Genomic DNA, 24,492 nt, shown 5'->3' with positions numbered 1-24,492 from the left:
GAGTTCAGGGCTTAACACATCTCCATCAACGCAATCTTTTTTCATTTGAAAAGAGCAGCTACTTCCATACCTGTTAGGCAGATAATCACATAATACAATTCGGTTAGAATATGTCTTGAAAGGTCTTAAATGTCAGAACAAGTTATGATATGACTACAATTAGCAATGGTTTTAGTCCTAAAATCAGGGGTTTCTCAGTTTCCATGTACACCAGCCATGGAGAAAGCAACTTGCTGCTGAGTGACAAAAGGGCAGTCTCTCCCCACAAGCACTACCCCAGGGAGGTAAGACCCTTGTTCAAACACGTCTCCTCACACATCTGACACCCCCACTGGTGTGTTGCATGGGCGAGGGAGTCATGTGCTCGCCCTCTGTGGCGTGGCTTGTGAGCTCTTGTCAGCCATCTATACAAATACGAGACTCTGTTCTATGACTGAGAGCAGCTCGTCCGTGGCCTTTACTGCTGACTTACTTCATGGAGGGGTTTCACTTCCAGAAACACTGAATTCCAATTTTGAGAGAGATTAGCTAAAAGAAAGCATCCATTTTTGTCATTGCTTGTCCTCTTTCCACTGTGCCCACAGGGTCTATGAGAAGATCGCAGCTCAGTGCTTTGGTGAGGAGGAAGGGCACATTCATGCACCTCAAAGAGGGGTTCTGGTTTGGGGGTGGCTGTTGCAGCGTAAGAGGGTACACGGAAAACTCCACTGGGCCCCCAGCTTCAGAAGAGGTAATGCAGACCATTCTCAAGGAGAAGCAGCTGTGGTACAAGTCCAAGCATTGCTGCTGTCCATCAGCGACGGCTAATTGAGAGCAGCAGAGCAGCTTTCCGGGTACAGGGGCAGGAATACTTTCCTTCCAAATGAAGGCAAAGATCAGGTCACATGTAGCTGATCAACATGCTTCTGTACCCCAAAGTTCTGAACGTTAAAAGGATGGTACAACCCGTGAGAGAGAGATGCTTATGCAGCAAAATTCATACAAATAGTCTGTCATCTTGCAATGTTTGCAAAGGAGAATGGAACAGCTCTATAGGAGAAAGCCTTAGGGATGTTGGATACCACAGCTGAATGGGCAGAGATATAGCAGATATTTGTACTTGTACGTGACAAATCCTCCTGTCAGCCTACTTCCACAAATAAGTGCTTCTCCAAATTGTCCTGTGGGTAAAGGTCTAAATCACAGAGGAAGAAACACACTGAACAGATCAATAGTGGAATTAGAAATAAAAAGTTTGGTGACTCAGTATTTTACTCAATATTTTGCTTCAAACCTGAAATGGAAACTAGTCTAAAGCTGATTAATTCAAAACAGAGGCCTCAATAGTTTAAGATTTACATTTCACTCTCAGGAGATGAATATTCTTAAAGTATACACAAGACAAATACCTGCAGATGTTTCTTGAGCTAAATAAAATATTCCCGCAGTGTATTTTTCATGTCATGCCATCAGTGAATGCTCAGCTACCAATACCGGAAAAAACAATCCCTTTTTTGCCCTTGTAATTAAAGTGAGGAGCTGCTTTTGTTTTGCTGGTTGTCACTGTTGTTCTAATTACCTCTTGTAGACTCTGCATTCTTGTTTTCTGTTAGCTGTAGCTCATGTTCTCACACAGCTTCATCCATAATTTCAGGTGATGCAAGAACTGACCGAAATCTGTTATGAATCAGCTTGGCTGCAACCTTCTTCATCAATTACAAGTACTCCCAGTAGATGCAATCTCTTATTGGCTTTTAATTGGATCCTTGCAACAGTAGGATTTATGGGCTTTTTTCCCTGAATCCAATTTTATTACGGGAGCTTTGTGATAGTTAAGGATTCTGCAATGATCAAAATCTGATGGAAACACTACTAGGCCAAAATCAAACTAATAGAACAGTAACAGAGCTGATTTCATCCGAGGAACATTAACCTTAATGAAAACACAGAAAATCAATGTGAAAGGCTAAAGGAGGAATTACTTATGCATCCATCAAGGCAAAGTTAATCATTTTAAGAGGCATCAGAAAGAGAAGGGATCTTAGCACTGGAATACTAACAGGAAGACATAGGCATTAGCTGAAGTAGGTCTTCATAGAAAGATACGATACTATGTCTAATAGTGCAAATCAGGAGGGACAAAGAACTGCAAAGAATAAAACCACGCTACACTGAAACCTGTTGATACAAAGGGAGTATTAGTTGTCTGTTGTTGTCATCATCAACTGCAGTCCAGAGGACAGACAAGCTATGGTGGCAGGTGGCCACAGCCAGCAGATGCTCATTAGCACAGGTTTAAGAGCACGTTCCCATTGTTTTCCCTTGGATGAAGGATAAGATAAAATGTATTTGTGTTTTAAAGTGACCAGATGCTACGTGTCCACGAAATACTACTTGTCCACCCATTCCTGTTTTTAACAAAGGACATTCCTGGTGCAGCAGCATGTCTCACTATCAGTACCCTGACTCGAGGTAAAACAGGAGCCAGAAGCGTTTCATTCAGATTTACAATCCAGACTGGGAAGGGGCCAGAACAGTTCTGTGGGGTGGGCTTGAGGTTTGTACGCAGGAAGGTATCTCTGGATTTGCAGACTTCAAGTCACAGGAGCGGGCAAGCCATCATTACTCCAGTTAGATGGAGAGTAGGGGGAACTTGGTGATGCTCTGTGATTAGCCTGGGTCACGCTGGCAATTAGCAGCCAGAGGGAGGGAAAATATGAAAAAAATAGTATCCTGATGCCTGCCCATGCATTCATGCCCATGCTCAGATGGGCTGCAAAGTGTTTCCCTGCTTCCACCGTGGATGAGCAGCAACACAGAGGAACCCGCTCAGGCCCTCAGCACCCACATGCTCCTCCCCAGCTCCAGCTCCCCTGAAACACCTTTGCATGAGCACCACGCAGGCAGATGCATCCAGAATGAGTTAGCCCAGCATGCCTGGGCTAGGCATGTGGTTTCTGGGAGAAAACCCGAAAACAAGAGAGCCTAATATGACTTGTGCTGGAAAGCTTGGTGGACAACTGTTCAGCAGAGCATTTCAACTCCTCAGTGGAGCATTTCTCTCTGAGTTTTTTCCTGCCATCTGCTGGAACGTCTTCATTCCTTCAGCTACCACAGAACTTCTGTCCTTAATTTATCTTTCCTAATCCAGTACAGGTACCATTGGCCTTTAAATACCAGAGACATCCTCTCTTTGTGTATCATCTTGTAAGGTGTATTTAGTGCAAGAGCCTTTGGATCTGAGCTCAAATCTTTCTGTTTTGGGGGCAATTTCTGCATGTAGTTGATGCAATGGGAAAGGGACTAGAGCAATGAGCTTGTACATTTTTAGAAATACTATTTTTCACAGAATCATACCTGTTTGTACCAAAGAAATATTTAACTGGACTACAAAATCCTGTCAACTGCACATGGTAATACTTGGGTTTGAACTTGCTGCCTTAACACAAGTACTGAAATTATTAAGGTTATTCGACGACTATGGCACCCACTGTAACCACTCTCAGAAGCCACTCTGACCAAACACAGGCAGTTCTTCACAGCTCAAGTGGGCTCACCCAGAGCAAACAGGCACGGCACTGTGTGGACCCAGGCCTCCTGCCATGGGACTACCCCAGGTGGCAAGCCATGATACCTCATGCAGCTCCACCGAGGCATATAACAATGGCATAGAATGTCCTGAGTTGGAAGGGACCCACAAGGATCATCGAGTCCAGCTCCTGTCCCTGCACAGGACAGCCCCAAATTCACACCATGTCTCTGAGGGTGTCGTCCAAGTGCTTCTTGAATATCGCCAGGCTGGTGCCGTGATGCCTCCCTGGGGAGCCTGTTCCAGGGCTCCACCACCCTCTGGGGGAAGAACCTTTTCCTAATACCCAACCTAACCCTCCCCTGGCACATCTCCCTGCCATTCCCTCGGGTCCTGGTGTTGGTCGCCAGAGAGAAGAGATCAGCGCCTGCCCCTCCTCCTCCCCTTGTGAGGAAGCTGCAGACCGCCATGAGGGCTGCCCTCAGCCTCCTCTTCTCCGGGCTGAGCAAACCAAGGGACTTTAGCCACTCCTTATATGGCTTCCCCTCTAAACCCTTCACCAACCCCGTGGCCTCCTCTGGACACTCTCTAGTAGCTTTATACCCTCAATGTCCTGCAGCGCCCCAAACTGTGCCCAGCACTCGAGGTGAGGCCGCCCCAGCGTGGGGCAGAGCGGGACAATCCCCTCCTTCACCCGGCTGCAATGCAGGGCTTGATGCCCCCCAGGGCACGGCTGGCCCTCTTGGCTGCCAGGGCACGCTGTTGGCTCATGTTCAACTTGCCATCGACCAGAAAGGCACGATGTCGTCATCCTCACACCCGTGACCTCACTGAGCGCAGCCGCCCTCTCGTCCTCCTTGGCCCAAACCCCACCCACACCCCCCCTCCCCGCGCCGCCCGCCCACAACCAAGATGGCGCCGGGCGGCGCCCTCCGCTGCCAGGACTAACGATGGCGCGCGCCGCCACCGCGCGCCCCACGGAGTTGCGCCCGCGCATGCGCCAGAGGGGGCGGGGCCAGGTTGGAGTTTTGGCGGGTGCCGGGGAACGCGCGGGTGGCGGTGAGTGGGGTGGGGTGAGGGGGCTCTGTCAGGCGATTCCCGGGGTTCGGGATCGCAGATCCACGGGGAAGCTCTTGGGGAGGCAGTGGGGTCCCCTAGGTGAGGGAGGCTGCCGAGCGGGGAGGGGAGCCGTGACGGGGAGGAGGATCCCCGGGGTGGGGGGGCGGTGGAGGTGGATCCCGGGTCCCGGGCGGCGGTGGAGGAGAATCGGGGATCCACTGGGGTCAGGGGTGGGGATCCCGCGGGACCCGCCCGGCAGCAGGGGGGATCCCCGGGCCGGTGTCGCCAGCGGGGGCCCGGAGCCGCGCGGCGGTCACTAGCCATGCCTGCCCCTGTGTGCTCCGGAGTCTGGTTTTGTTCTGTGCTGAAAATCAACGTTCCTGAGCAAGAGCGAAAAAGGGAGCTATTAAAAGTGGAGTTTATGGGCGAAACAAAAGTCTCTGCAGCAGGAAGACCTCAAAGCACAGTCAGGGTTTGTGAGTAATCTATCCCCAGTGGGTTTCTCTTCTGCTATCCAGCCTTCCCTTGGCCATTTATGCCTGCCCATGCTGATTATTTTTCACGGCCATGTGTCCGTGAAATCGAGAAGCTGTGAGAAATGTAGAATGTATGCTTCTAAGAATAAGAACTGTGTTGTGAGGGAAGAGCAAAACCCTGCTACCTTCCATTTTCAAATGGAGACTGAATCAATTTTGGAAGATTTGCTTTAGTTAAATTCTAAATTTTTAACTAAATATTTAATTACATGGATACTGATTATAGCACAGGACCGACGAGGTGGAAATGGTTATTACTTGGACAACATGGAGGGCATCTCTTAAAATCTATGTCTGTTGTGGGCTGTTTTCTAAAAGTAATGCCTTTGCACTGAGGTGAGTTCACGGTAGGTCAGACTTTAGACGCAGAAAATGTACATGGAGATTTTAAATTTCATGGAGCCCTTGTCTGCAGATGTAAAGAGAAACAAGCTAGTGGTTTGCAAATCATCAAATAAGGAGCCTGAACACAATGTCTATTTCTAGTTGAGCTATATCTATTTTAACAGTATCAATGTTGTTCTCCCCATAACAGAGTATTTTTCCTTGAGGGGCTCGTGAAGAAATCCTGGTGAAGTCATGGACGGTAAGGGGGAAAGTACTCTTTTACTTTCAATAGGACAATTGTCTTCCGGCCAGTAAGTTAGTTAATAAGTGCAAGTGTTCAGAAAGCTTGGTAAACCTTTCAGCAAGGGAAATAACGTTGCACTGACTTCACTTGAGGAGGCCTTTGAGGTTGCCCTGTGCCTTCATTGTTGCCACCTTTCTGTGAGGCTGCTTGCCCCTTCCCTGGTTATGTGTTTTCTTCAGCAGCAAAAGCTAAATACTTTTCTCATTTTGTTCTGAATTTCAGTTCTGCTCCATCTGTCCCATTCCTCCCTCTGTACTTGATTTTCTTTTTTCCATTATTTGTACCTTTGATCCATGTTTCTTTGCTCTCTTCCTTGAGGAAAGTATATGTGAGAATATGCTTTCTTGCCTGCCTTGCATCTTCCTCTTCAGCTTCTATTGGCAAAAGCCCCATGGGTGTGTCTGTAGAGCTCCTGGCTACACCTTGACAGGTCTTAAGGCTTTTCTTTGTAACAGCAGCTATTGTACAAGCAGCTGCATAGGAGAAAAAGCCAGGACTAAGTGGCCTGTAAGTTTTCTGCCTACCAGCCAGCCTGGATCACAAGCTGAGAGCAAGCACATTTCCATCTGACCAGCCAGCAGGAAGCTGCTTTATCTTCCTTTAGCCAAAGCTGAAGCAGTTTTTTAAGAATGCCACTTGCTGCTCTGATTTAGTGTCAGTTGTCATTAGCTTGTGATTAGAGTATCTTGGATGTTTTATTCCATGGCAGCTTTCCTCTACCTGGACAGAAATAACGCTGAATTTAATTTTTGCCTTAGCTGATGATGACTTGGATCTGTTGGCCTCCCTCCTGGAAGAAAATCAAGCAACTGAGGAGGGCAATCCTCCTGAGGAAGACGATGCCCCAGAGGATGAGGGGGGAAAACCAGATGAATATGATGAGCTATTCGATGCAGAAGATGATGCATCCTACACTGAGGAGGTCAATGCTGAGGACAGCATGATTGATGAGCAGAAGGAGAACCTGGCTACGCTGTTCGGAGATGTAGATGACCTGCTGGAAGAGGAGGCGGCAGAGGAAACTGTCCCCACTTCAGCTCCCAGTCAGGCAAAAGAGAAAACCAACGAAGAACTGCAAGGTCTCTGTAACAGCATTCTTTACCTGATTTGCATTATATATCTTGTCTCTAGAGAGCTAATGGGCAGAAGGCAGGGCCTGCTGCTTCTTTAGTCTGGTGCCCAGAAGGGGAATACAGAAAGTCCCTGTGAAAGTTTCTAAGTCCATTTTTCAGGGCTCAATGCCCAAACTCCCCAAATTTGTTCCAAAAGAAAGACAGAGGACTGAAGTAAGTCAGGGAGACTAAACTAGCTCTGGTGAGCAGGCCAGGGAAGGTTGCCTATGTCCCTGTGCCTTGTCTGATGAAGAGCAATATTGCTTCAGTCTGCAGGGCTGTCATCCTGGTGTCTTTCACCAGCACAACAATCCCTTCCCCCTTGGGACTTACCAGCAGGAGGTTCTGCCATATCAGCCAGTGTGGAAGCAGAGCTGGCCACTGAGCTTTCCTGTGTCCATGCCACATATTTTATTATATTGGAAGCATTTCTTTATAGGAAGGAGTGCAATCATCGGCCATTTCAATTGTCTTATGTTCAGTAGGAAAGATAAATGCAACATGGGCAAGTAAAATATTTATATGAGAGAAGTCGGCTGTATGGAGAAGTGTCCCTTCACTGTCAGCTATGTAGACTCAAGTAAATCTGTATTGCAGCTCGAGTCTTTGTTTTCTAAGTTGCTATGATGTAGTAAAACTGCCAGACTTCCAGGGATCTCGTAAATCACTGTTTGCAATGGCTTCCCACTGTTTTCATTATTATCCTTTTTCTTCTCCTCTCTTTCCTAGCTGAGCTGAGAAAATTGCAAGAACAGATGAAGACATTACAGGAGCAGTTGCAAAAGACTGCTATTGGGCAGCAGTCCAGTTCAGGCCCTGAGAAGAAAACCCCTGGTAACAAGACTAATTAAATGGGTTTATGATTTGTTGGCCTACCAACGCACAACTTATAAGCAAGACCCCAGATAATCCTAAAGTGGGCATGAGTAGCAAAGAGGAATGGTGGTCTGGTGTATTCCCACACAGGTTGTTTCCTGCGGCTACAGACAAAATTAATGAGCTGCAGTTTTGGTGTCTGCATCATGGGGCAGCTTTCACGACTGAAGTGCTCCATGCTGGAATTGGCCCTTCTTACTGGCAGATGTTGGTACACCCAGAAAAACAGCTATGTTTGCTGCTGTGGCACATTGCGTGTAGTAATGAAACTGCATGGGAAGACTGAAAAGCAATGGGGTGTTCCTACTTTCCACAGGTTTGTGGTGTCAGTGACACCCAGAGTTTTAGGCCATTATGAGGGAGAGGCATTGGGGCTTTTCCAGCTGTTGTATTTCAGATGCTGGCAACTTAGCTGAAGGGCTTCTATGTGGACTTGTTATTCAGAGAATTACTTAATTTGGAGCAATTCTGAAAGTCCAGATCCTGAGATCTCATAGATTTTTTTTGTTTTCTTGGCCAGGTAAATCTCCCTGTCCACCTTTAAAGGAAAGGAAGGTTCAGAAGCTGCAGGAGTCACCATGTTTCTCAGCCCAGCTGGGCAATCCTTTACCGCCAGCCAAGCGAGGAATCCAGAAATCAAAAGCATCCTCAGCAGGTACCATTCTCAGTCTGCTTTTCAGTGAAACATGCTAGACTTTTGTTGAAAGCCTGTATATCTGGTTCAGAGCAGCAGCATAGACACATCCAGGAGAGTTTTGCACTAGTCAGTGGTCCGGTTACAGTGCATCAGAGCTCACTACCGAGTTAATTATTGTGTTCTTTGCAACAGGTGCTATGCTCTGTATTGCTGTGGTTAACCTGGACACTGACAGGAGTCTAGCTTGCATCTGTGTATCCTACAGTTTAGCTTGCCTGGAAATGAGAGCTGCTCTGGGAAGCTCCTCACCAGGCAGAACTCATTGCCTGAGTTACCCGTGACTGATCTGGAGCTGTCAGTTAGTTCCCAGCTGACTTACACCTTTTTCTTAAGTGTGTTATAGTAAACTCCCATCTCTGGCCAGGTGTAACTTTTATTTAGAAGTTTTATTTCACTGTCAAGATTTTTTTTTCTTCCTTTTTTTCCTTCTAAAGAGAACAAGACTCCTCCTCCACAGCAAGTTGTCAGTCTGGCGTTCCAGCCTCTCAAGTCTGCCACAGGGAACACGCCCAATAAGGTGACCAGGGAGAAGACTCCTCACATGCCTACATGCTCCAGTGCAACAACTCAGCCAGTGTCTGTGGAAGCCTTCTCGGGACTGAGATTAAGGTGAGCAGCCCAACACTGAGCTCTGTCTGGGGACATCACCCTCCAGTAACGGGGGAGAAAACACAATCAGTCCGATGTCCTGTGATGCAAGTCACACAAATGATGTACAGAGGACTGGATTTCTGATTTGCTGTGTGTACCTCGTTTAACCATGTCAGATCAGTCAGTTGTCGTTAGGGGATGTAACACAAAGCCACAGCACTGGCTAGTTGGCCAGTAAATAGGTAAAATTGACTTTTGGCTTATTACCATATTTCTATTTTCACCTTTGCTCTTTTCTAGCCAAAAAAATCTATCATTTCATTAGCACTGCCTTCCCTGGGGTGTCCTCAGTGGTGGAGGAGGGAAGCAGTGGGCATGCGCAAAGCCCAACTGTGCTCCCATTGAGCAGATTTTGCACCAGGCTGAGAAGCCTTGGGAGCCGCTGGTGATCCCCATACTCGATGTGGCCGCAAGAGGTCTCTGAATACTCACGTCTTTCCTCACCAGAAACCATGCTGGATTTCCAAACCTTGCTCAGACAATCATGATACTCAGTCCTTCCTGAAATGAGTAGAGTTGACACAGGCTTGGGGCTAAGTTGCAGTGCAGCTTTTTGGACAAATGACAGCATGATCAGTAGCTTTCTGATATTTGTGCAGTGTCTTGAACTGAGGGCTTGTTTCAAATAAACTTGGGGTGAAATAAAGCACAGCAGCATTTTGCAGCAAAACATAGCCTCTCCAGAAGAATGCTGGGTGGTTTTGTCTCTGTCCATTTATGCCAACGCATGTGTTCTCTTCTGCATGCTTCTGCTTGATCTAGAAAACCCCGGGTGTCATCGGCTGAAATGGACAGGAAAATGGCTAACCGGAAGCTTATCCGACTGTCCCAGCTGAAGAGCAAACTTGCTACAGAAAATCTGGAGGAAATGGACTGGGTAACATTTGGTGTCATAGTGAAGAAGATCACTCCTCAGAGCGCAAATAATGTAAGTAACTTTGTTGTATCCCTTGTTCAGTTCCAGTGAAATGCTATGCTGGTCATCTTTCCCGATAAAACTAATTATGTCTTCAACTTAATCAGCCAACTCCGTGTAGTTAATGAAAAGCTACCGTATTAAAGATCTTGGCTCATCTGGTTTCATTCAGTAATGCTGCTTTTAGTCCTCAGGGTAAGTCCTTAGCTTATCTGGTGCGATTGTCCCAGACAGCAGCATTAGCTAATGTAACCACGGCATAAATCTGTCTTAAATCTGTTCACCTACTGTTAGACGTCAAACGTCGGGGGGGGGGGGCGGAGACCGTGACTCTCAGTCCTTCTAGACAGCCCTCTCGTTTTAAATGTGCCAACACATTCTGCTTCCATCATTTCCCTAGAGGCCGTTCTGGCCTTGGTGGTGTACGTGTCCTATAGAAAGTCACTGATGAAACAGAGATCTGGATATGCTTTGGTTTTGTTTGTTCAGTGTGGTAAAAACCTATTTATTCAGCAAGTAAGGTTGCTTCCTGCAATCAGGAAGATTGGCGGTAGCAGTATTATTGTGCTATTTTGTCCTTTAAGAATCCCAGAGCTAGTTGTGTTGGCGTGGCTGGAGATACAGTATCTAACCTCTACTGAGGTTACAAATTGTGCTTTTCTAAGTCAGGAAAACCCAGGGTGGGGAGAATCCGAGTAACTCTTCAAAAGCAACAGCAAAGGGGATGCAGTCAGTGTCCCTCTACTGAGAGCTGAAAGGAAAGCAAATGTCCGTTCCAGGGCAGAACCTTCAGTATCTGGCGGCTGAACGACCTACGGGATCTCAGTCAGTGTGTCTCGCTCTTCTTGTTTGGTGATGTCCACAAAGAGCACTGGAAGACAGACCAAGGCACAGTCATCGGCCTGCTCAATGCTAATCCTATGAAACCTAAAGAAGGCTCCGATGAGGTGAGAGGATTTTTCACTTGCCCATCAGCTGTAGATAAAAACCCCTAGCTGAATTTTTTCATAACTGCTTGAGATTTAGCTTTATAACACCTTAAGGCTGAAATTACAGCAGTCTGCCTGAACAGTTTGAATTGCAGTCAGATATTTGTGTGGTGTGCATTTGCTCCTGGCCTTCTGGAAGACTGAACTTCAGGAAGTTCTATTAAGCATTTAAAACCAGAGCTTATTCCAGTGTTTAATCAGCTCTTGGTAGCAGTCAGCTCTTCCACAGATGTAGGGAGCGTATTTTCGTTTCAGTTTATTCAGCTACTTCAGTGCGATGCCTGACTCAGCCTAGAGGTCTCTCAAAGCTGAAGAAGGTGGGGAAGCTCACTTCTGTCTTCTAATTTAGGTGTGAGATGTGATTTGCAAAATGTTTCCTGGTTCTAAAATCATGACTGAGAAGAAGCAATATTGGATTTATTAAACAAGTTACATATTATGTATAGTAAGTTGATACATAGTAGTTCACTTGTTTAATCAATTACTTAGAAATGCAGAACATGATGAATTACTTTTCTGTACATACCAAAACATGTAAGGTGACTTCATTTTGCTAATAAATTACTTTTTTTTTAATACCTTTTTAATTGCACTGGAATTGAAACTGTTTTTACTGACTTCTGTCAAGGGGAATTTCAATCTAGCAGCTGGTGATGCAGTGTTTTGCATTTTAAATTCTCCAAATGGAAAAATTAAGACTCTCATTAATTGTCTATTAAGCTATATAATTGCTTGAATTAACAGGAATAAGCAGTAGAAAGTCCTGTTGGTGAGTAGAAAGGCGTACCAGATTTAATGTAAGGACTGTTTAACTGTTAGGGATGGCTGCTCTTAGCTAAAAGGTATGCATTTAGAGCTACCTTAAGACTGTCTTCTCAAAGTGTTTCTTACCTACAGACACAGTTTGTAGTATCTTTGGTTGTGTGACACAGACACTCTTCTTGCACAGGAGTCGGTTTGAGTGGACCTAGACATATGGAGAGGGACAGAGAGCTCTAGAGCATCTCTTCTTCCCACCCACTGCTGGATGCGGTTGCCATGATGGCATCAGAGCCAAGCACTTGTACAGGACCATCACTCAGAGCACAACTAGATCTGCCTCTGCTGGTTCTTGGTTGCCCGAGGCTCTGACCATAAAAATCCAATGTCTTTCATCCCTTTGTGAGAAAGAAATTAGCTTTTTTTTATTTTTAGCTGAGCCTTTTCTCAATCTGAACAGGATATGTGGCTTTCTGAAACTAGGCCTGTGTTTTAAAACCGCATTGTTAATACCAGAGGCACCAAACTGGACCAGAACCAAACCAGTGACATCTAAAGAGAGGCCCATCCGGTCCTCCTCAAGGCATGTTCTGATTTCTTTCTAGGTGTGCTTGTCTGTTGACCATCCCCAGAAGATCCTCCTCATGGGTGAAGCTCTGGACATGGGCACCTGCAAAGCCAGGAAGAAGAACGGTGATCCTTGTGCACAGATTGTGAACCTGGTCTGTATCTCAGTAGTTTGGACATCCTTAAACTGTTGATAAATCTGGCTGCTAATTTTTACCGTTGCTCCAACTCTTTGACTTGTTTCTGGATCTTGACCTGTAACTAACTAAAATGGGTGGAGAAACTGAGAAATGAAACGCAGAGGAGTTGCTTCTGTGATGGCCCTGTAGTAGGAGCACAGTAGCTCCCTAAATGCAAAGCTGGTGCTGCAGTGAAAAGAGGTGGTCTTGACCCATGACTGGCACCGTCTCCACACCCTTTCACTCTTTGTGCCCATGCAAGCTTCCATGCGTGGCACTGGAGAGCTCATCTAAGGTAAAACAATAGGTTTTTCTTTGGAATGGTTGTGTTTTTCAGAGGTGATTTTAACCCAATGAGTGTCCTCGTCTAGTGTGCCCGCAAGCTGCCAGAATATTTATACCTGAATGTGGGGTGCTGGAGGTGAGAGGAAGAGGCTGTTGGGATTCTTCTTTTAGGGACAGTACTGACTTGTACTAGTTTAAAGGACTTGTGGACTATGTCACCTCATGGCTATGGTGATGTTATGATACCTGAAAGGGACCCTGTCTAGGTCGGAAGGGTTATAGTTAGTAGGGTAGCACTTTGAAGAGCGGGAGAAAATGAAGGAATGAAGAACTGGGGAGGAACTCAAAGTGTGTGGAGTGGGAGGAAGATAAATACAGAAGGTACTTGTAGCAAAACAAGGCTGGGATTGCAGACCCACTGCAGGAGGTGGCTGTGCACAGGGCTCTCAATGTCAGTGAAATGTTCCAGTGCCACCTGGAACAAACAGTAGATGGAGGCTGTCTGGCAGAAGAACCTCACAAAGGAATTGGCTGTCTGTTTAATTAGTGATAAAAAATGTTTGACTGCAGGGTAATTGTAGTTAGAGAAATCTGGGGTAAATAAATTTCAATGAGAGTGGCGTTATGTTTCTGGTAAAAAGTTAAACAACACCCTGAGTGAGTGTGTTTATGGCACTGCTGTCTCTGGCTGGCAGGCTCACTGTCTTCAGTTCTGAACTCCCTCGGATTGACACTGAAAACTGATGAATTGATTTGAAAGGAGTGCATGAAATATCTTGCTCTGGTGTTAGTTTTCCTTTGTGTTCACACCAGTATGAAAATTGCATACAGATCAGAGTCAAGAGTACAGAATCTGGGCAAGAGGGCCTGGGACATCAGTTGACTTGAGCCAAGTCAACTGATTGAATTGAACCGATTATCAAGTTGAATAGCCTTAAAATTCCTTGGTGCACAGGTTTTTTTCCATGATTATCATGGCCAATTTTAGTTCTGGTTTTCGTTGCTGGAGTGTGGACATATGTTTGCTGAGTTGGTCAAATGCTGGCATACTACAATAGAGATGTTACTTCAGTTTAGCCCTAGAAGGATGCAAGAGGATGCATGGAATAAAGTAAATTGTAATTGCTACTGTTCTGCAACAGGCTTCTCCCCTCTTTTTTAATTTTCAGAATGACTGTGAATATTGTCAGTATCACATACAATCCCAGTACAAGAAGCTCAGCTCGAAGCGGGCAGATCTGCAGGCTACCTTCTCTGGTGGCCGCATTCCCAAAAAAGTTGGTCGGAAAAATCCCAGTTTGAAGGAAAGGCTGTGTCAGGATGGTTTTTACTATGGAGGTGTCTCTTCAGCAGCATATGCAGCCTCAGTGTAAGATAAACCACTTCTTTCCCTTGCTTTTGAACAGAATTTCCCTCCCATATACAAGTGAGCCTGAAGCTATCTCTAAGGGGGTCTAGTTAGAGTTCCCTTTAACTTAATGACATTCACCAAATAGGAATAAATGCCCTGCATTTAGTGTAACGCACCTGGCCCCATGGGGTAACAGCTGCTATTTGACAGGAAAACTTTAACAGTCAGCGCTAAGATGTGGTAAGGGCTGCTTTTACCTCTAAATTAGTACTGTGTTTTGTGGCCAAGCGCATTGTGTTTCAGTAGGTGAAATGAACTTTGTCATGAGATCCCGAGCATTTGAGTCTCCAAGATGGGTATTTTTCAGTGCCATTCCCTTACCGTATTTTGTTATGGCTCACTGCATTTAATCCCAGACTCGGTGTATTCCATATTTCCTCCTCCTCTCTTCCTTGACTGAAATAATACAGTTTGACTATGTGTTAATGAAGAGACAGTAGTACACCCTGCGTATTAAGTGACCAAGATCAGCACTACATCAGTATACATCTCATAACTAGCATGGAGGGGCCAGGTCCTTCATCCAAATCCCCCTGAAGACAGCTGTGGAGAGACTTGAGTCACAGCTGGATCAAGCCCTGAGCTTGCACACGGCTTTCATTCCCTTACCACTGCCCTCTGATAACTGGTGTGGCTCCACAGTAATGAAGCAATTTCAGCCTCGTCTCCATCCCTGGAACTAACTGTGAGCAAAGCTTAGCCATTGCCTATGTTTAGTTTTCTCTCAATGCATAGGAAATGCATATCTCAACCCAGGGAGAAACAGGAGATCCTAAACAGTGTGCTAGTGTTTGGATTTAGATCCTCATCCTCCCCAAAGTCAGATGACAGGAGGGAGGCACACTTTAGGGTGGCTAGAGTTTTGTTGAAGCACTGGGCTAGCGTTTGAGCTCCTGTCCTTGCTCTAAGCATGGGAAAACTCTGATCTTTTGATTTTGTTTCCTCTTTCTAGTGCAGCAGCTGCAGTACCAAAAAGGAAGATTCAAACCACCCTCTCCAATCTGGTCGTGAGAGGAGTTGATGCAATTGTCCAGGAAACCAGGCAGAAAATTGGTACCTAACTACCCATGTAGTCTCTTCACCCTCCAGATATTGCCAGCCTGACGTGTAGCTGTGTCCCAGGACCCTGATACTCACTGAACGAATCTGGCAATTGGTTTGCAACAGAGATAGCCATTTGCAGGCTGCTTTCTCAATTGATCAAAACTCCTCTTCCCTCTTGAGATCGCAGCTGCAAGGCAAATGTAACTAAGCAACTGTGTGGCTCCATGCGTCTTTTTTTGATCAGTGCCCCTGAATTAAGTCTCCTGTTCTGTCTTTGGACGGTGACAGAAGATCTTTGCCAGATTAATGGGAATTGGAAGTTTTAAGAACTTTGAACCAGAGAATTTGTTTTATTTGATTAAAATAAATGACTTCTGTCAGTCTTGAAAGCTTCCAAGGAATACTAAGTATAAATCAGAGTCAGGTCTGCAATGCAGTGGACCTCCTGAGTACCCAGTCTGTTTCTAGTGCTTTTCTTTTATGATCTTCAGAGCGTGTTCCTCTGTAGCCTTTGGGATATCACCGATCTTCTCTGCCTCCGTTTTTTTTTCTGTAAAGCTCTTAATATGCTCAGGGGAGAGCAGATGACAGGTTATTCGAACTATGTGCACTAGGTGCCACTTAGATGTCTTATTCACATCTTTCTGTTCCCTCAGTTGCCTCCATTTCAGACAACGTGGTGTCTCTAGCTTTTAGCTGCTCTTAATTCTCCAGGGATAAGATGTGGTGGCTTCAAGGCTTTCAAGCATTCTAAAAATGGGAACGGTGGGAGGACCACAGACAGCCAAGGCTGAGGGGGAACTGACTGACTGATGAAATTGCTGAAGGGGTAGAAATGTCTTCATGATTTGTTCCGTGAAGACAAGGCTTTGGGCAACCGAATATAACGTAGAAGTTGGCCTTACTTTTTGGGGGTGCTCGCTCAGGTGACCTGCAGGGGTTTCCTACAACCTAGACTACTCTACATCTCTAAAGCCAGGCCTGCTTCCCTTCTTGGCTCCAAATCTGTTGTATTTCTGCCTCTCCTGCTGCAGGTGCAGCAAAGAGACCCGTGCAGTGTTCTGAGGAATTCAAGGAACTGCTGGCACAGCCAACTTTTGGAGCACGAAACCTCTGCAAACACTGGACCAAAGCAGGTATTGTCCTTTTGCCTGAAGGAAAAGCCACACCTGAAATCACTCGACCTCCTTCTGAGTAAACATTTGCACCTTTTGATTTTGTTTCGGTTTGCTTTTTTTCCCAGATGCTGAAAAGAAGCAAGGGGCCAAGTTCCAGTCTGTGTCTGCTTCAGCACTGCTCAAGCAACAGAAACAGAAATTGCTGGACGCCAGAAAAAAGCGATCTGAAGAGATTCAGAGGCGGTAATACATATTGACTTTCATAGGAAGGGTTCCATTATTGTGGCCCTAAGTATAACTGTGGGAGGTGTTTTGCTGTTTTATTTAAATAGAAATTTTAAAATAGAAATACCCCAGTATTCAGTGGAGAATCATGTTCTCAAGCACAGTACCCAGCAACTGGAAGGCATGATGGGAAGAGGCTGATTAGAGTAGGAAACTGGGGTTGGGTGTCCTGGTTCTGTTCACTGCTGGCTTGGGAGGGTCTTCGGAACCTTAAGATTTGCCAAGAGTTTTGCGCATATCTTGTTGACAAACCTTACTAAGAGGAAAGTCAGAAGAGCCACCCTTGGTGAGACTGATATTAATGTAGCCAAGTAGCCTCAAAAGGCAAAACTGAACCTGAAGGCAAAGACTAGGCGCCATCATGATGATATTTCCCCCAAATACTGTTCCACAACACTCTACAACACTATGAATTTCAGGGACTTTCAAAACTAAAGGTGGTGTCAGTCACAGTATCTCTGAAGGCTTTGGGTTTTTTTCCCATGAACCTGTCCAACCTCTTCACCATGACCTATGTAAACCTAAGTATTTATGTGACTCCTGTGACAAGGAGTCCCACTGCTTAACTACCTGTTCTGCAAAGAAGCCCATTTTTGTCCTTTCAACTCCCATCTCCCAGCTTCATTTGATGCTTCTCTGTTTTTTGTTTGGAAAGCAATTAGTCACTCACTCCTTCTGGTGACTTCTTCAAGTCACTCTTGATTTCAGAGACCCAGTGAATTCCTTGTTTTCCTCTCCTGAAGGCCTGAATCACTGCATGATTTTCTAGCAATAAAAGGCCAATTAGTGAAAAATCAGTCTGTATCCCTTCCACTCCTATCTATCTCAATGGATTATTCTTGTCTTACAAGGTTTCTCCAGAACACAAGTAAAGCTGGCAGCCCTGCTTTGCCATCCTCCTCCAGACAGTCCTTGTTCCATTCCCCAGTACATGGGGCAGAGTTTCCCAAAGCTGCAAAAATGTCAACTCCTCAGAGGCCCAGGCTGGGCACAGGCTTCTCAGAAGGAGAAGATATCCTCTTCTTTGATGGGTCTCCGCCTCCAACACCAAAGCTAGACAGCTTGGCAGAAGCCAAAAAGGTAACATCTCTTTGAATCTTTTGAGTATTAAGAGGGGGAGGTTATAGGAAGTTTGGTCTGTGGTAGTGGAGTAGCCTTTGATCAGATACAGCACAGCTCAGTGCTGGTATTGGTGAAGTTTCTGATTTGTGGGGTCAGACTGGGCTGTCTTACAGAACACAAGAAACCTGTGGTTCCTGACAGCTGTTAGTACCGAGGTTCATGCTACTCTCTTGCCTATAGTCAACCTCCAGCCGCTAAAGAGGAGGCTGTTTCTGTGATGCTTGCCCACGGGAGCTGGTGTCTCTTGCTAATTTAAAATTCACCTGAATTTGTCAGCAGCGAGTTGTTAGGACTTGTCTTATGTGTGATGCTCATGAGCTCGCTCTTGATCTTCTCTGAAGACAAGCATCACTGAAGCCATGGACACAGTTTCAGCAAATGCCAGTTAGGTGTGGACAGGGGACAGAGGAGCCTCTTGGGATGGGACTGGGGAAAAGGAGATGGGGAGATAAGGGATCTTAGCTAAGGTTTTTGCTGAAGAAACACCTTTATGCACACTAGCAGCTTCTGTGAGTAGAGGTGACTCTGTTCATCCTGCCCTAACAAGTCTGTCACCTGTTGGGCACATTACCTTTGGAGAGCAGTTTGGAGTAGCTGCGTTGCTCTGTGTGCGCTTTGTTCTTCGTGCAGGTGGGACCGAGATCTGTCCACCAGTGGCTGCTCTTTTGCTCTTGTGTTTTGGGGGTTTGGGACACCTTAAAACATCAGGTTCTGGATAGGAGCTATCCTAGACCAGGATGGGAGGTGCTGAAGTGATTTTTTACAGAAGAAGGGAGAGCAAAGCCTGTTGATATTGATTGTTTTACAAGCATGAAAACCCTTAAGTGCTGGGAAGGGGTAGGGGATTTGTGCTGAAAATTCCTGGGATGCTAAACTGCATGTCTTTTCTTTGGCATTGCTAGTGCTGTGTATTGGGTGTGTTTCCCATCTGCCAGGTAAGCAACAGGGAACTAAACTGGTTTAGCTATGTTGTGCCATGAGTTTGGACGAGTTTGGTGTCTAGCCAGAACAGACTGCATCTTTTCTTGGCACAAATCTGTTCACATGTTTGTCAAAGAGACTTTTCCAGCAAGGAAGAAGGAATCTTAACCTTCTGGGAGTACAGAAAGGAATAGTTGTACTCAATTTTCTATTAGTTCCTAATTATTACCAATTTATGTGGAAACCTCAAGTGATTTGATTCCTCTGGAAAACTTACTGATTTGTGAAGCAGTTAAAGCACAGCTGCAGAGATTGTCAAGCCTGCTAACACTCCTGGAGGAGTGATTTTATGGTTTGGGAAGTCATGAGTGGCTGGGTGATGTGGTGAATTAGATGTGCAGCAGAGCTGGGAATTTTGTTAGGCCTCTGTTTGGCCAGCCCTGGGCTCAGGCCAGTGGATCTTGTCTCCTCCACCTGACAGACTTCCTCTGCTACTTCTGGAAGTAGAAACAAGGGAGCTAGAGTGGTCACCAAAGTATTCACTGCTCTTTCCTGTTTTCTAGCTGGCTGCAATACACCGACTACGAGCAAAAGGCCAGATTCTTGCTAAAACTGACCCAAACAGTGTCAAGAGGAAACGAGCTGATGTTGACAATGTCCTAGAAATTGTTGAAAGAGTTGAGAAAAATGTTGCTCAGCCACAAGGTACAGAAGCAGGGAATGGTATGTAATGTTAGCTTCTAGAACAGAAAAAATGTGATTATGTCCTGCTGAATGGAGCACTAGTTGCTGGGTTAAGGACTTAATTGCTGTGCCAAAGAGAGGACAAGTTAGGTGTGTTTAGAACTTAAAGGTTTGTTGCAAAGGCTAAACAAGCTCTAACCCTGTGGAGAGAGTATGAGATGTAATCTCTGATAGCATCCTGTCCTCATCTCTGTTCCCTTTTGTCCGACACTTGAGCATCTGCAATGTATGGACGACTTAACTAAGGGAAACCAAGAAATAGTCCCACCTGTGATGGTATCTGAATCTTTTGTGGGAACTTGAGTTTCCCTGCTGGTGATTTACTGTGTGATCTTGAATTAATTGCTTCATTCCCTTTAAAGCTTTTCCATCAGTCAGGGAGGCAACACTGCTCTCTCCTGTGGGAGTGATGTGAAAATTCCTAGTACAGTACTTTGAGACAAGATGCAATATTATTTTTAAAAATGCTTTTGTTTTTTCTGAAGCCATATTTGAACTTGGCTTCAAGTTTTCCTGAACTATGAAAGGCTGCTGTTTGACCTGAACATCTGCCTGAGAGACCCAAGGCTTCCAAAATCTCCTACAATGGCCATGCTTAGAGATCACAACCTTGTTTTCAACTTGGCTTCTGTAGGACTGAGCCCTTTTGTGTCCCTAGATATGGATGAACTGGAGCCTGCCCAAAAGAAACAGCGTGAGCAGCTGGCCTATCTGGAGTCAGAAGAGTTCCAGAAAATCCTGAATGCCAAGTCCAAGCACACAGATGTCCTAAAAGAGGTATGGCCTCAATCCAGCCATGAGTGAGGGCTCAGAACTAGGGAGCTGTCTGGACTCCTCGTAATGATTATAGCAAGAAGCAGGCACCCAAACATGCCATAGGCACGAAATCATCCTGATGAGTAGGGTTAGGGGGCTCTGAGCACACAGGGCACAGCGCCTGCAAGTCAGCATTATTGCCGTAGCCATGGTACGGTCAAGTTGCCATTGTCTTTTTTTGCCGTGTTTGGAAGAATCAGTGAAGTTCCTGGTTAGTGGATGATCAAATAAATCCTTCTACTTTAAAATCAAATTAGCCACATGCCTGGTTTGTCCCTCGTTTGCTGTCATCTTGGCTACATAGAGAGAGCTGCCACTTTCATCTGGGACTCAGGCGAGTTGTGGAGCCTGTGAAATGCCAGCAGTTGCCCTCAAGAGCTAAAGGGTTGGGTTTCTCCCATCGGTGTCTTTGCTGAGCCATGTTCCCAGGGATACAGCACTTCCCGTGGCACAGGGCTCTTGTCTTGCACATGTTGTGTTGGTAGGAAGTCCTTGTTGTTTTAAGGTCTTCTGAGGAGTAGTATTTTAGCTAGGAACCGATTCCGTTTGTTACAGCTGCCTACCTGCCTACTCCCTGCACTGTCCTCATAGGTATGTGCTTATTGCAGCAGTGCGTGCTGTTGTTAAACCCTCCCACCTAGACATCTCGGAGGTGGCTCATTCAAGTGTTGGTGAAGCACAGCACATGCAGTATGTGGATTTTTTTGAAGCAAGACATATTTGGTGTTTCTCTGGCTCCTGGACTGCAGACTACTTCAAGCAGGCCTGGTAGTAATTTGCTCCGAGGCCATTTATGGAGTGACTTCTCCCATCTTTGTCTCCCCACAACCCTTTTTGTGTGCTCCCACAGGCTGAGGCTGAACTGCAGGAGCAATACTTCCAGCCCCTGGTGAAAAAGGAAGAAATGGAAGAGAAGATGAGGAGCATTAAAGAAGTGAAATGTCGAGTTGTGACATGTAAAACGGTGAGTGAAGGGGAGCCAGGGTGACAGTAAGGGAGTGGGGCATGGACTGTACAAAACAACGCTGGACCATCCTGCAGACTCCCCGTTAGTTGCTCTCTTGGCTGTAGCCCAGTGCAGGGATCAAATGGAGACAGTTTCGTTCCTTGTGCCTGTTGCTGAGAGCAGCCTATGCACTGAGTGACACGAAGACACCAGCAAGGTGGGCTTTAGTGCTGCTTTGAACACCTCAACTTGATGTTTATGCCACTGGGTTCCTTGGGTGTGGATGTCCCGAAAGTATTTCTCGGTTTATTCCCTGAAGTGCTTTGTACCAGGGCTCTCGGTTCCCCATGAGATGACAAAATAAGCAAAGTGCCTTGAAAATGTAACACTGGGTGGGATTCCTCTCTCTGCATTTCGAGAGACTTCACCATCAGGAACAGGAGTGGAGATGTGTTACTATACTAGATGTGCCGAGAGGAAGGGAGGAGTTTTCTCCCATTCCCAGAGTTTCAGCCCCTGCTGGACTTCTGCCCCTCTCTGCCTTTCCTGTCTGTTTTGGGGCTGCACAGAGGGCCACCGTGTGCCCCGTGAGGTGCTGGGAGCAGGGCCACGGGGTGGTGGCAAAGAGGGGAGGATGGCATTAGAAGGAGCAGTGACAAAACCTGGGACAATGATCTCAGACTGGTGAGCTCCTCAGGATGGGAGAAGGTGGAGGTGCTTTCCTCCAGGTATTCAGCTGTCGCCAGTCTAACATGCTGGTGAAGCGCTCACAGCTCTCTTTCTCTTCCCTGACAGTGTAATTACACCTATTTTAAGCCTCTGGAGACATGTGTGCAGGATAACCACGACTACCACTGGCATGATGCCATCAAACGATTTTTTAAATGTCCTTGTGGAAACCGAGCTATTGCCCTTGACAGGCTCCCAAAAAAGCCCTGCAGGTAAGAAATGAGCCTCGTGAAATGGTGACTGGGGCTTTGCTGCTGTTCCTTCACAAGTAATGTGTTGGGAGTCACATAACCATGTCCTAAAATGGGAACATTAGCCTTTGTGCTGAGCAGTGTGGGAAAGGTGTGGGGCTCGTTTTGGACCCCCTCATACTGTGCAGCAAATACACGCTGCAGTGGTGTGTTCTCACCTGCCATCTTCATCTTTCAGTACCTGTGGCCTCTTCAAGTGGGAACGAGACGGGATGCTAAAGGTAAGTGTGAGCCAGCAGTTTCCGAGCACCTCAGCACTCTGTCTGCTTCTCCTGGTGCTTTTCTTTAGCGCCCTCACAGCTGCCAGCAAAACCAAGCAGCTCTGCATCTTGGCAGGTACATACAGGTACCTGCAGGCTGTGTTCTAGTGGACTTTCTCTTCTTGCTTTCTGTTCTTGAAGCTTTGTTTTACTTAACAGTGGGAAATTTGCTTCTGACCAAAGTTGTAAGAATTCAGAGTTTGAAGGTTCCCAGAGTGTCTGTCAATATTTAATCAGATAATCTAGCCCTACCACACTTTCTGTCAAAGAAATAAATGATTGTGAGACGTCTTATCACACATTTAACTTCTTTTCTCTGTGGTTCATGTTTCTAGGAGAAAAGAGGTCCGCAGATTGGTGGAGAAACACTTCTACCAAGAGGGGAGGAACAACCAAAATTTCTCAATAGTCTTAAGTGACCTGGAGCTGATTTTTTTCACAACATGAGGATGGATTTCTGTGTCCTAAACACATTTCTTTATTGGAGTGCCCACAGGGTTCTGGTTTTAGGGATGAACGAGCAGGACAGTCAATTCCTGATGAGAAGAACATCCACAAAGTCTCCACCAGGTCACTGTGTGTATATTCAGCTTTGATCTTTTTAAAATTGACTGAATAAGGCTGCATGTGAAATACACATTCATGCCTGTTGTTTCTTGTTAACAACTTGTTTACAAGATTTAACCTAGAAAAGAGACATCTAGAGAGGAATTTGTACCAAGAAATCCTTAGGGATCCCACAATTTATGTTGAATGGCTGGTGTAGAGTGACCTCACCAGAATTCTAAGTGCCACAAATCATCATGTTCTGTGAGGACTGTAGACTCCATAAGCACTTGTGAAGTTAATACTGCGTTGCATAAGTGCCAGCCTGTCCAGGTTTTTCAGCTGTTGGCCAAAAAGAGGTGTGTGAGGGTTGTCGCCACAGAAGCAGTCTTCATTGGCTCCAAAATTAATCACTTTTAACCATTAAGAACACATGTCAAATGGTTCTTGAGTTGTCTCCTTGGCTTATGTGTTTTAAAAAAGCCCCTTCAGTGGCTTTGGCACTGCAAACCAGCAGCGTTCACACTGCAGGCTGTCGGGAGCAGCCCATACCAGGTTCCCAGCACCATCCACGCTACAGCACCATTACGGCTACAAACCTCCAGCTCCCACTTTGAAAAGGATTTTAATGAGTCTGGCACTGGCTTGTGAGTGGTTTTAAAGAGCTGAGTGATTACATTTAATACATTTTACCCTTTTTCTGGCACTTGAAATTTTCCTGAAATCTTTCCCAGCCATCACCATGTCAACCTGGGCTGCTGGCACAGCTGCATGGGGACAGTAGCTGTCTCAGACCAAACAGGACGAGATTTCCAAGGGAAATCTGAGAAGGGCTGTCCTCATACAGGCATTTTTCTGAAAGCACTCTGTAGGAGAGAGGCCTGTGGCATTCGGCCAGCTTTTCCTCAACCTGATCCTTCTGCTGCCCAGTAGTGTTTTTAAGTGCCTAAACCCACCAGTACCTCAGTGATTTGGTGAAACTGCCACCAACAGTCTCACATATCCCAGTGGCCTTGTCGATACCTCTTTTGTTTGTGTGCACGGGGGCTGGAAGAGAAGTAAGTTACTTTATCTGAAGCAACTGGACAGATTTACCTCAGTATTCTGCAGCCCTCATCTCCTACTGGTGCTTTTGCTGGGCAGCTTTTCTAGGCTTGTTGCATTCATTTCAGGCTCATGTTGATACCATTTGCTGGGCAGGGTATCGCTGGTAGGTGACTGTAAATGTCTAACTGAGACATTGCTCGGCAGTCTCCTGTTGATTCCTCATTCAGAATAAATACAGTGCGCAATAAAACACTCCCTGGGTTTGTATGGTATCATTTCTCGGAGGAGGAGGAGGGGGTGCTTGCCCGACATCTTCGTTTGCCTGAGAGCTTGGTGCTGAATCACCAAAAGGAGTTGGTTCCTGGTCTGGAGCTCCGGCTGCCGTGCAGATTTCTCATTCTGACCAACAGGAGTTTCTCACCTGGATTCCACAAAACCAGCATCAATTGCACATCGGTATCAGCCTTCAGCTGGCACGTTGAAAGCA

At 46.0% G+C, this 24,492-nt stretch overlaps 1 protein-coding gene across 3 annotated transcripts; it reads left to right on the top strand.

The window, feature by feature from the left end:
• Positions 1 to 4,510: 4,510 nt before the first annotated feature.
• On the top strand, positions 4,511 to 24,257 carry MCM10 (minichromosome maintenance 10 replication initiation factor). Of its 3 annotated transcripts, none has more exons than XM_075081569.1 (20): positions 4,511 to 4,567; positions 5,639 to 5,689; positions 6,493 to 6,813; positions 7,576 to 7,680; positions 8,243 to 8,377; positions 8,854 to 9,028; positions 9,833 to 9,998; positions 10,766 to 10,933; positions 12,340 to 12,456; positions 13,935 to 14,134; positions 15,129 to 15,229; positions 16,255 to 16,356; positions 16,464 to 16,581; positions 17,475 to 17,703; positions 19,230 to 19,371; positions 20,069 to 20,187; positions 21,077 to 21,190; positions 21,968 to 22,113; positions 22,331 to 22,373; positions 22,748 to 24,257. In XM_075081569.1, the coding sequence occupies exons 2-20, from the start codon at positions 5,683 to 5,685 to the stop codon at positions 22,829 to 22,831; spliced, it is 2,592 nt and encodes an 863-aa protein (XP_074937670.1). In that variant the 5' UTR covers positions 4,511 to 4,567; positions 5,639 to 5,682; the 3' UTR covers positions 22,832 to 24,257. The 3 variants fall into 3 exon arrangements, with proteins under 3 accessions (XP_074937670.1, XP_074937667.1, XP_074937669.1); XM_075081566.1 differs by having other exon boundaries at positions 19,230 to 19,389; XM_075081568.1 differs by lacking the exon at positions 4,511 to 4,567 and adding an exon at positions 4,971 to 5,043 and having other exon boundaries at positions 19,230 to 19,389.
• The last annotated feature ends 235 nt before the right edge of the window (positions 24,258 to 24,492 follow it).

The sequence above is a fragment of the Phalacrocorax aristotelis genome, chromosome 1 (genome assembly GCF_949628215.1).
Source record: "Phalacrocorax aristotelis chromosome 1, bGulAri2.1, whole genome shotgun sequence".
NCBI classification, from domain to species: Eukaryota; Metazoa; Chordata; class Aves; order Suliformes; family Phalacrocoracidae; genus Phalacrocorax; species Phalacrocorax aristotelis.
The sequence above is the reverse complement of the archived record's forward strand: the minus strand, read 5'-3'. Positions and strand labels throughout refer to the sequence as shown.

Excerpts from the sequence above, each read along its gene's own strand:
- MCM10 (XM_075081566.1), top strand. Across the intron at positions 10,934-12,339 it reads CTAAAGAAGGCTCCGATGAG|GTGTGCTTGTCTGTTGACCA; the intron begins GTGAGAGGATTT and ends ATTTCTTTCTAG. Across the intron at positions 15,230-16,254 it reads GGAAACCAGGCAGAAAATTG|GTGCAGCAAAGAGACCCGTG; the intron begins GTACCTAACTAC and ends CTCCTGCTGCAG.